A 12,374-nucleotide genomic window follows, 5' to 3' on the forward strand; every position below is an offset into this window, starting at 1 on the left:
AAAATTCAATTGAATTTATTATTCTCTTTTAAAAAAAGCAGAACACACTACGTAATTGAAACTGAACTCTTAAAATTAGCAAAACAAAGTTAAAATAAAACTGTATTCAAATTGCGTTTTTAGTTAAAAACGGAATCTCCGAGTTTTGATGTCATGGCGAAATTAGAAACAAAAGTGTTGCCGTATATTATAAAAAAAAGAAAATTAAAAAAAAAATAAAGAATCGAACCCTAAACAACGCAACTTCGAAAATCTAACGACACACAGTGAAAATTAGTACTGTGACGTGGAAAAACGTTTATTGAATAATTAACATAATTTTTGCGCGGAAAATGAATAATGCGCCTACGAGCGGTTGCGCATCGAATCCTGGTTCAAATTAGACTCCCCGAGAACTGCAATTGCCGCGGGCGCACGTGCTGCGCCTTGGCTACCTGCCAAGGCGCAAACAAGAGCGCGTATAGTGCACGCCGTGCGAGTAAGCGAGACGAGTAGGCGAGACGAGCAACGGTTGAGCGTTGTGACGACGTCCGCGGGAACTTTCACATATGGCGGCTTTTTATGCAGCAATATTATGACAGTACTAATTAAGCAGCGACGCAACTTCGAAAAAAAAGCAAAACGAAACGACGCAAAGCGTGGTATTGGTGTATCTCCATTCACAATGTGGTCGGACAAGCTGTCGTAAGACGCAATATCCAAGCCGCTTCAAGCAGGTATTTTTGTAAGTTTTAGAATTGGTTTATGTCCAACTGTAGACGTCGATTTGTGAGCAGTTAGATCAGAGTTGCCCAAACTTTATTGTGTCGTAGACCCCTTGCCATGTTTTTCCGTGTTGGGTAGACCCCCTACTTACCTGATATTGATTTCCTTTAAATTTCTAACTGTAGTGAAGTTTAGTGTTAAAAACTTAAAGTAAAAACACATGTTAATTTATACATTTATTAATTGAATTTAAATTAAAACTACTCAAAATAAAATTTTATATTTGTCATGTAAAATATACGTAACATTAAATAAACTATAAATAAAATACCATAAGCAATAAGTCAATATTTTTAGTGAGAAGGATGAACCTGATGCTTTAATAATAAATTGTCAATTTTGTAAGGGTTAATTTTAAATCTCCTCGGCTAATGATGTCCAGTCTTTTTTTACTTCATAGGTACTTTTATAAATAATGTAAATGTTTTGATATTATAAGATAGTATGATGTAAGTGAATAGGTACTATCAGTGTATGTGTACCACTATCGTGGATCCCCATTTTCATTTCATGGACCTCCAAATTGTTTTTCACTGACGAAGACCCCTTGCAGGTTGTCATAGACCCCTAGGAGTCGATATAGACCACTTTGGGAATCACTGAGTTAGATAGATTGAGGGCAATTAACAAGTCGTACGTGTGATGGTGAAGATTGCATGGCTTCATGTCCGTCTACCATATCCTACCACTCACATCACCAGCTCAAGTCTCACGGCTTTTATCTTTACGTGGACACCTATATCTGTATGCTATGAGCATATGTAAAATAAACCAATTAAAGAATGTTATTCATTGTTTCAGATGCATGACGTCCACTGCAAGGACATTGGTCTCCTTAGATATACGATAAGAACTGTAAAGATCGGCTGGTATCCAGCACCCCGTGATCTTGCAGATGAATGGAGCCTTCAAAACTTTAATGCCGTAAGAATATATTAAACAATAAATATACGATTTATGCAGGTTTCTTTGTACCGCAAAATACAGTCTTATTGCTCTGAGAACTCGACAAGATAACCTTTGAATGTATCGACTAAAATGATAGAAAAGTATATATATATGTGGCATTTGAATCGCAACAGTCATAAACAGATTTTAAAGTAACTGGAAGTGAAATAAATATGTTTTATTAGCATTTAAAACGAAGCGCTCGCATTTTTCTAATGCCATGTTTAATGGCATTTGACTGAAATATGCGCATTTGTTTTACGATATTTATTTTAAACATTAAAAAAAACGTGTATGGTTCTTTTGAGATTTTATTTTTTTAGTATATATCTCATATTACACGTAATAATAATTGGCGTAACAAACTACGGTATGACTTCGGTATTTAAATAAGTAAGAAAGGGACTAATATATAGCTACTTCCTCTATGCAGCAGTAGTCGTGCAATAAAGTGCACCGCCCGCCAGCCCGTTGATAAATGCGCATGCGGCAAATATTGCGAAACACAACTACCACCGTTATTTCACTCAATTTTATTTAAATATCCGCCTGTATTTTTAACACATTTCTTTAGTTTACGAGGCCGATTAGATCTCTTGTGACTTTAATATACCTCTTAACAGTATACAGTATATATATATACGACGACTGACTATATATTTTCCTATATAAAATATAACATCGAATTTCTATTTTAAAAACCGGTAGCATCGCACTATTGCAATCTACTTATAATACGTTTAGAAACAAGGAACCCTATTAATATGTTATCTTAAAAACATATTTCTAGACACGTGTTTCGATAAATATTTATATAACATATATAAATGGACTAGTTGGTTAATTTTGTACATATAAAAATGTTGTATAAATTTTTATTATTTTTCTATATTTCATATCATGCTGAGTGTACATACGTTATCTCAGTGTATGGAGATGTGCGTAATGATAAAGGTTTCTTTACGAAAACCTACCCGTGGCTAGTGGATAATATCGGGGGAGAGGTAGTAGTAGATTACTACCTGTTGGGTAGTGGCAGATACTCTGTGCCGCAGATGTGTGTTCTGAACGAGCTCAGACTGAACACCTTTCTTCAAGCGCAGTTCCTGAAATGCGAAGCTGAAGGTGAACGGTTTTATGATCTTTAAATCGATGGTTATAGTGTCTTATGCTAGAAGAGATTTCTATCTATATATATGAAGCCGATATTAGCCTATTGTTGTGTGAAAAGATGTGCAATATTTATCGCCGGGTACAGTAATTTATGTCAATGTTTAAAATACTAAAAAGTTGATAACCAAATAATATTTTCAGGAAATTCAAGCGATCAATGCATTTGTGATACGGGTATTGATGTACAGAAATTCAAACATTGCGTATTCACAAAAGGTTCGCTTGCAAGTTTCGCGGCGTCAAAGTACAGTCAGTTGGGAATAGAAGCGAGTCCAGTTGTGGAAATCGGACCGAGAAACACTATATTCGAAGTGGACGACAAGTGGTATTTGAAAAAGATATGTACTATTTTCGGGGACAACCTACCTAGAGGATGTGTGAAGCCTTTCTCTTGTAACTACACAGAAGTAGACTATTTCAGTACACGTACAAACTACATTGACTGTAGTAAATGTAAATATACTTATAGTAGTACTACATCGACTACACCCCATCCCGAACCTACTAGTAGATACCCTTAAATAGAATATAGGTAGTATATAAGTAAAGCCTTTTTTCTTATTCTTTTTATACGTTTGCTTTTGGTAAAGATATCGTGAACAATGGTGCTATTTCAGGCCTCTTTTGATAGCTTTCGATTTTGTAAGGAAATTCTTTATGTGTATGTCATTCGTTATACACTGGACAATATATTAATATATGCTAAGCATCTTCGGTTTACATTTGTATATATCGTCAACGCAATTATTATATGATCTAGTTCCAAAATAGATACAAATTTAGAACGATAGTGTGTTTAAAAATTTTATCATGGTACACACTTTTTTAGTTTTTTTTTTCATCAGGATTTTAGTCATAGAAGTTTTCTTACGTAGACCTCCCTTAAAATATAATTATAATAATATATAATTTAATTTGACATCGGTCGTCTGTACATCTTGTGACATGCCCTATCTAAGCCTTTCTAACTCTCTCGCCCACCCATGTAATAACATAATTTTGATATCAAAGCGAAAAGGTTAAACACAAGTCGAGTACACTTTTGAATTGCTCTCCCTTTGTAATCAAGTTGCCCCTTGTTGGGCGTGGGCAGTTGGTAAACACTTGTATATGTCCTACGCACGCTTGTTAAGACATCTTTGGATATCTGTTATTTGCGCTTTCTATTCTACCCACTGCTACTTCTATTATAAATCTATCAGACTAGATAAGATATTTTTAAAAAATTACTTCTTAAAAGACACATTTAATACATTTGATGTGATATATTTATTTATATAAAAATTAAAATTTACGTAAATCTAATTAAAAGTATTTTTTTTCTAAAAATATTAAATATCATTATTAAGAATCGTCAGTTATTTTAATATAAATAGTAAGTATTATATTAAATTTAACAATGTTTCATGTATTCCTTGTAATGTCAATCTCATTTACATGAGTCAACAAACCAAAATAAAGATTGTAATTTTAACTTTAATTATAAAATCGTGTAACTGGCCACTACGATTATAAATATTTGTTAAAAATAATTCTTGAGCGTTCGAATTCAAATTCTTGAAAAAATAATTTGAATTTGGAAGCCGCCAGAAATTCCACCGTCTTGGCATTTGGGTTAGTTTTTGAGAGCACTCGATAAACTTACAAAAGATAAATTTTAAAAGTGTGTAAACTTACTGAATATTCCTAATGCTTTTGCCTTTTAATGTGTTTAAAATAAAAAAAAACTAAACGTCAGCTGTCACTGTCAACGCAGAACATTGTGTCAAATTAATTACGCCCGTCAGAGCGGGGTGACGCCTGTAACAGCGTGCCATGATCAATGAGTTGCATAAATGCATTTTAATGATTTATAAAATATGTTGTATATACAAAATATACAGGATGATTTGTTGTGGTTGTAAGTTGTAAGAGGGTGTTAAATAAATGTAATTATAACAGATAAACTTAGATATTGAGAACTTGGCTAGCGACTAGAGCAGTGATTCCCAAAGTGGTCTATATCGACCCCTAGGGGTCTATGACAACCTGCAAGGTCAACGTCAGCGATAAAAAAATTTGGGGGTCCATGAAATGAGAATGGTGGTCCACGATAGTGGATCTCAACATATACACTGATAGTACCTATTTACTTACATTATACTATCTTATAATTTCAAAACATGTACATTATTTATAAAAGTACCTATGAAGTAAATAAAATATTATATATGTTTATAAAATTGTAGGATGTTGGTATTCGCTTTGTGGTCGCAATGCATTTTGAACATACACTAAACTTCACTACAGTTAGAAATTTACAGGAAATCAATATCAGGTAAGTAGGGGGTCTACCCAACACGGAAAAACATGGCAAGGGGTCTGCGACACAAAAAAGTTTGTTGAACTCTAGACTAGAGCTATACTTTTGTGATGACACATTTTATTTTGTATTAAAGGATATGACACACGTATGATCATTTACAGTGACTTAAATCATGAGGAAAATTCCAGAACAGTCTAGAACGAGGATCTTGTATTTTTTATGGAAAGATCCAAAGGGAAAAGTTTACAAAAAAAAAACCAAATGATTGTTTCAGAGTTTAAAATGAAATCCTTCGTGTAGTTTGTGTAATTCGACGATCAATTGTGAAACTCGTGGTACGAAATACAAAGGTCAAATCCAAGAGTGTACCAGATATAATATTATCCGCATAAATTTTATTATAAATTTTAACTATTACAAATGTTTAACTGTAATGTTTTTTTTTTTAATTTGAATTTAACATCAAAATTCTGCCACCGGACACTATTTATTGTTTTGCACATAGACCAGATTCTCAAATAAAAGTGCGCACTGTGTATAATAATTCATTGAAGAAAATGATAATAAAAAGTCAATCATATTTTGTTATATTCGTGAAGTATGTAAGAATTGAAGTTTTTTAAAATATATTTGTTAGCCACTGGGCCACTTAAAACCTTTTTATATTTTTATAAGTTTTTTTTTTTATATTTGTCAGTGGTGTCGCTAGGCTTTGTATATATTCGTTTGTTTTGTCAGTCTATTGGTAAGTATTATTTTACTGTTAGGTAAATTTGTTAAATTATATTTAAATTACCACCATCATTTGAATTTATTTAATCTATTCATACAGTCCACACGCTCCCAAGCAGTATTTATTTTGAACTCTTTTACGATATAAAACACCTCATAGGTCACTAATACATTCATTTCAAAATTATACAATAGCAATTTGCGATATCTATCTCTCCTATGATACTATACTATATATAAAGATATCTCGCGTCGGCTCCAAGTCGTTAACAACTGTCTTCGACGTATTCTCGGTATATACTAGCCTGAGAAAGTCTCCAACGTAGATCTCTGGAAACGCTGCGGTGAGGTGATCGACCAGCAGATCAAATGCCGCAAGTGGAACTGGATAGGCCACACGCTCCGAAGGGATTCTGATCACATACCGAGGCAAGCTTTAGAATGGAATCCTCAAGGAAAGCAAAGACGTGGTCTCTCAAAGCAAACCTGGCGGCGGACGATCACTGCAGAAGTGAAGGCAGTTGGAATGACGTGGAGCGAAGTAAAGCGCGAGGCTCAAGACCGCTCAGGATGGCGACGTACTGTGGACGCCCTCTACCCCATCTTGGGGACATGATATTAAAAAAAATCACATAACATATCGCAATCCTCACCGAATAAAATAATTAGTCTGAAAATGAAACTTTTCAGGATATACAAAAAACTAATTTTAGTTATATCTCAAAAATTGATACACTTAAAATTATGAACTTTGTATAGTTTGAAACTGAATTGTATCTATTCTTCGCAAGCCGAATAGGAGTGAAACTTTAACTTATATAGTATAATCTAGTAAAGCGCGAGGCTCAAGACCGCTCGGGAAGGCGACGTACTGTGCAGGCCCCCCTGCCCCATCTTGGCGACATAGGAATAAATTATGAAGTGATGATCTCTCTCATTCGTCGCTGTCGTGCTCGTCGTTATCTTCGTCTTCGTCGTCGTCTTCGTCGTCATCTTCGTCGTCGTCGTCGTCCCTGAAGGTATCTTTAGGAGGTATATCACAACCGTCATGTGGAAAGCACATTGGTGATCGCTATGCGGTATTATGGTACGCAGAGGACGATGCTACCCATCTTCTGGAAACATTTTTGTAAGCAGTAGCAATCCAATATAATTAATGCACTAAGTGTGAATTATTTGCACGCAGTACTGGCTACAATTGCTCATCTTCCCTAATCAGTAGACTATAAATATAAATTTAATTAAAACAGCCATGTACTTAATTATTCCCGAATAATGATGTTGTAATTAGCTTATGAAAAGGTAGCGTGAAATATTGTGATATATTTAGAAACTTTTGCGGTTAGCAAATATATGATGTAACAAATACATATAACAAAGATGTTTACAGAAAGTGTGGTGAAAGATGAAAGGCGAAGCGTAAATGTAATGTGGGTGAATGATATATGTTGAATGTTTGCTGAATGATAGAAAATACGAAGTATAAAAGAGGGAATAAACAGAGTAATTGTGAAGGATGAGAAAGGTAAGATGAAAGTAGGAGGGTGTACTTATATCCCTGTCCGGAAAACAAGGTGGCGAAATGCGTATTTTTAAAATAAAAAATATGTGATAATATTTATGAAGGGGTCTTTGGATCTCTGTGTTGAAATATTTGACAGCAAATTAGCTTTATATTCACCCTTTCAAATCTTTTACATCTACATTCAATCACCCTGTATATTATAAACAAGATTAACGATTTATTAAAAATTTAAAGAAAGTCATGAAAATTATTTCCTTTATAATAAAATTTTCTCTGTCTTATTTTAGTTATAAAAGTTCAATGGAATAAATACATTTAAAAAACTTTTAAGTTAAACGGTTTTTTGGTACCCATATTGTGGTGGTTGTGGAAAATATGTACCTAGTCCGCCATATTGGAATGGCGTCCATCTTGAATTTCAAATTTTGACATAATCATCGTGGTTTACTAGTGTAGCCCTTTCATTTGATACCCATATTGAGGGAGTTTAGGAAAAATATGTAATCCGCCATTTTGTATCGGCGGCCATCTTAGATTTATAATGTTTTTGATTTTATTATATTGTATTGTCATCTAAATTAAATATGTGTACCAAATTTCAGATCAATCTGACAACGGGAAGGTGCTTAAATTTCAATTTCTAATTTTGACCCAAATAAACAAATTCTGTACGGGTCGAACTAAATAAAACCGTTTAATAAATTACTGGTCCTTAAGACGTATCATTGACAGGGTTAATTGTTTTGACAAAGCGTCGGTCGCCGTCTGAGCTGGTCGGATAAGTTGCGACAATTTATAAAGATTGACCTATTTCAACAAATCTCAGCTCTCGTCACTTGTCATGTATTAGTATAAATTTAAAACCGGTAGAGTTGGTTTTACGATTGGTAACCTAGTTATATTAGCGAAGGCATCAGTTTTACATCTAGAGATTCATCATGGCAACCGATAAATTCCCACCGCGAGGTATTCGCCACCACCAAATATTGCTATGACAACTGTTCTCGTGATGCCCGTATTTAGAGACTTCCCGCGAACTTCACCATGTCGACCAGTTCCAACGACCGACAGATAGATGTCGCTGTCAGATGACACCTGGACTATAGTTACTGTTCTTACTGGGCTTATAGAATGCCAAGTTAAAGCTGGTGCCTTAAGGTTATGCTGCTCCCCTACCATAAACGGGGCCTTCGGAGTAGCGGGACTTTAGGGTGGGGGCCCTAAACTCCTACTAGCTTCGGCGACTCTGAGGCGGACGATGGTTCGACGTGGTCTCGTACCATCGTGATAGCACCACGAGGGTTTGAAAATAGATAAATGAAAAATAGCACGGCGCGGGAAGACCGCGTGGCGATCCCTGACCGGGAGATACCACGGTCCCCCGTATAGCACAGGCGACCAACGGGGGGGTTTTTAGTGGGTAGGAATCCCACATATCCCTGTCCTACCCCCAGCGGCAGGGCATCTTGAATACCGGAAGATTTCCCCACCGAAACCAAAAAAAATGGTGCCTTAAGGTTTTGGAGCGGTTGCAACAGACAGTCAAGCGCAGAGTGAGACGTCTACCGACAAGGTAGACAAATGACCTTGGAAGATATCATTGGAAGACGCTCGATACAAATTGCTTCCAACCAGTCCTATTGGACATATAAGATATTGACCCATAATGAAGGGATAGTCGCGCATGAATCGTAAATACTACTACTACTACTACTACTCCACTAGCTCAGTGACCCAAAGTGGGTCTTGGCCTCCGAAGCGAGAGACTTCCACTTTCCTCTATCTTGCGCCATCGTCTGCCATTGGTTGACATTCAATTCGCGCAAGTCTGCCTCAACGCGATCGATCCAGCGATACCTGGGTCTACGCACTGGTCTTCGACCCCTCGGTTTTTCCAGGTACGCTACCTTCACGCTCCGATCCGATCCCATTCGCTCCAAGTGACCAAGCCGGCGGATTCTTTGAGCTTTATATTCACCAATGATATTTGGCTGTGCTATATAATGTGCTGTGCTTTGATCTTGGAGGCACGAAACGTAACTAATGTAATTTAAATTGATATGTTAAAAGACTTGTGTTCGCGTCTGTCTCGTCTGACGTGGTATATACTGGTAACATGTAAGGTGAAATACACTTACTATAATGTAATAACATACAGTTTTATTTTAAGATTTTTTTTTTAAATTTCATTTCGTATCTTTTAGAATCTTTGGGAGTAGGCTTTAGTCAAAAGTGGATGCTCTACTGTTGAAATGGTGATAATGACAATGAATGTTACTACACAGTGTAATACATACACTCCTATGTTAATTTGTTTCTATTATTTTCATATTTCTATCATTTGTAGTGATTTCTTATTTATTTAATTTATTTTATTTAATATTCTTTATTGTACACGATAAGATACATAATATACAGATACAATAACATACAGAAAAGTACAATGGGCGGTCTTATCACACAAGGCAATCTCTTACAGACAACCATAGTAAGGAAAAGATAAATAGTACTTATAAAGGGTAGTTCACGTGTACAAAAAAAAAATACATATTCACAAACAAATGAACATAAATATACATAAACATACATAGACATACATACTTAAACATACATACATACGTATCTAACATATATACTTATAATAAAAAAGGTTTAATACATATTATAAATATAATACAATAATAAATAAAAACATCAAACTGATTTGGATCGCACTTGCCTCGGATAAAATAAAGAAACAGGGGAAGAAAAAGTATTGAATGAAGGTATAAATAATCATAGATCTAGTAAATAATTACTTATGTACACCAAAATATGAATACAAGTAGTGCATATTTTGTTATTGAAAATAATAAACTTGATATAAGAAATCTGAATAAACGATAAAGGCAATAAAAAATAAATAAGAATTAAGAATAAATAAATTGTTAAATAAATGATTAACGTCAAATTGTAGAAGTCTGGAGGGAAGATGAAAGGAGGGAGGAAATGATGGAAAGGAATGAAAGATATTGTGTAAGAAATTAGAGGAAAGAATGAAAGATATTGAGAAGAATGAAAGATAATTATGGAAATTAATTAAAATTATGTGAAAAATTTACAGGTAATTAAATACCCTGTCCACCTATGAAGGGGGTTGAACGAGATACTCTAAAAAGTGGGCAATAAATAAGCTTATTTTTACAGAAACTAGAAAGAAATAAGAATAGTAGGGGCCGACAATTTCACACGAGTACTGATTAAAATCACTGAAGAACCCACGACAAATTCAAACGGAGTTTATTTACTGCTCTTTTTCATATACCTCCTTTATCTCACTAATCTTTTTCTTCTTCTACCACAAGACATACAAACAAGAGATTATAATATAATAAAATCATTGAAGATACGAGAGCTCGGTTTAGGGTCGACATACCATAGGACTCCTTTCGAAACTCACCGACATAAACAAACTGCGAAAACTCATCAAGACATCTTTTCATCTGACACAACTACTAAGCGGGCACGGGTACTGCAAGCAGTACCTGCACCGTTTTAAAATAATCGATAATGAGACTCGCCCATGTGACGATTCTACAGTACAGACTTTTCATCACTTACTCAGACACCGATTCGAATCCAAAAGACGTAACATCGTGACCTTATGTAAAAACCTTAATATACCTCCGTTCAACTCACTGGACCTTCTCAATAAAAAATGTACTGCAGAATCTTTTGATGAGTTGGCCCGGCACATTGTCCTAAATCTCAAGGCATTTAACGGTCTGTAGCGCTTGGGCAGCGACTTGAAATAAAATAATGTAGCAACTAATATATAATTGAGTATTCCAAATTGTATTGTTAATATGTATAAATTTTAGCTATATTTACCTCGCAGCTGGGAGAAGAAAGATCCGTATCAAATAGCGGCAACCCTCTCCCAACTGTCTGCGCTTAGTAAAAGGGAAAAAAATATTGTAAAAAAAAAAAAACAAAAGCGATACAAATAAGAATTAATAAAAAAATCATTGAAACATTTTCAAAATATACTCAGACCAAATTGCGATCATTTTTAAACCATTTGCGTCATGTGTTGGAATCGGATGAAAGGTTTTATATATATAGGATATCATTGTCCCATTAATACGTTACGAGAGAGCCAGAGAGACTCCATAATATATATATTTAACCAGTGGTTCCAAACCTTTTGTATAGTGAAATCTTTTATTGCATTCCATATTAATTAAGAATTTTAGTATTTTACATCTGACCAAAAACAACCACTTCTCAAAGTTTTAAGATATCAAGTACTAACTATAATATATGGCGTATAATAAGAATCAATATATTATAATACTATTGAACTCAAAATTGATTTTTTTTTTTTTTTCAGTCGATGGACACCCTCTGCAAAGAACAGACCTCCTAACTATACGACATAGTTATTTTATTAGTCCATTCGACTACATTTACAAAGGATATTGGGTTGAGTACTTATTGTAATCTTTTCATTATTATGGATGTAATTATTAGATCCGCGAATAAAGAAATTTTTAGCCGCAAATGTAGGAATTAGGTCTCATATTTTTAATCCGCCAATAGTGAAAACACGAAAGGAAAAAATTAACTTTTATTGTTACATAAAGATATTGTAGCATTTAAACAATTTTATAAACATATGTGCAGACTTCAGTTTATCTACGGAGTATACAACCGTAAAAATAGGTAATACAGTTTAAAATAATTTGTCTCGTTTTATATAACTTAAAATAAAAAAAGTTGAGAACCACTGAACACGATTGTATTGTACTCTCGAAACGTGCGCTTTTAAACGACCAATGGACATCAAATTGTTCTTTTTGTTGCTCAAATGTATTGTCACTACACATCAAAATGGATTTTAATGTACAAAATCGTAACGTTTGTTCGCCATCAAAAATTGTATGG

General features: G+C 34.5%; 1 protein-coding gene across 1 annotated transcript; it reads left to right on the plus strand.

Annotated features, from left to right (window-relative positions):
- The first annotated feature begins 2,573 nt into the window (after nucleotides 1–2,573).
- LOC137923581 (uncharacterized) lies at nucleotides 2,574–4,863 on the plus strand. Its single transcript, XM_068766798.1, has 3 exons — nucleotides 2,574–2,838; nucleotides 3,028–3,263; nucleotides 4,828–4,863. Exons 1-3 carry the CDS (start codon nucleotides 2,574–2,576, stop codon nucleotides 4,861–4,863), a joined length of 537 nt encoding a protein of 178 aa, XP_068622899.1.
- Nucleotides 4,864–12,374: the final 7,511 nt, after the last annotated feature.

The sequence above is a fragment of the Battus philenor genome, unplaced genomic scaffold (genome assembly GCF_028537555.1).
Source record: "Battus philenor isolate CCGP_79_NKW_IND1 unplaced genomic scaffold, ilBatPhil1.0.hap1 SCAF_22, whole genome shotgun sequence".
NCBI classification, from domain to species: Eukaryota; Metazoa; Arthropoda; class Insecta; order Lepidoptera; family Papilionidae; genus Battus; species Battus philenor.

Bases quoted from the DNA above. Each gene is read 5' to 3' on its own strand.
- LOC137923581 (XM_068766798.1), top strand. From the start codon at position 2,574: ATGTTGTATAAATTTTTATTATTTTTCTATATTTCATATCATGCTGAG. The intron at 2,839-3,027 runs GTGAACGGTTTT...TAATATTTTCAG, and splicing joins CCTGAAATGCGAAGCTGAAG to GAAATTCAAGCGATCAATGC. The intron at 3,264-4,827 runs GTGAAGCCTTTC...TAATTATAACAG, and splicing joins ACAACCTACCTAGAGGATGT to ATAAACTTAGATATTGAGAA.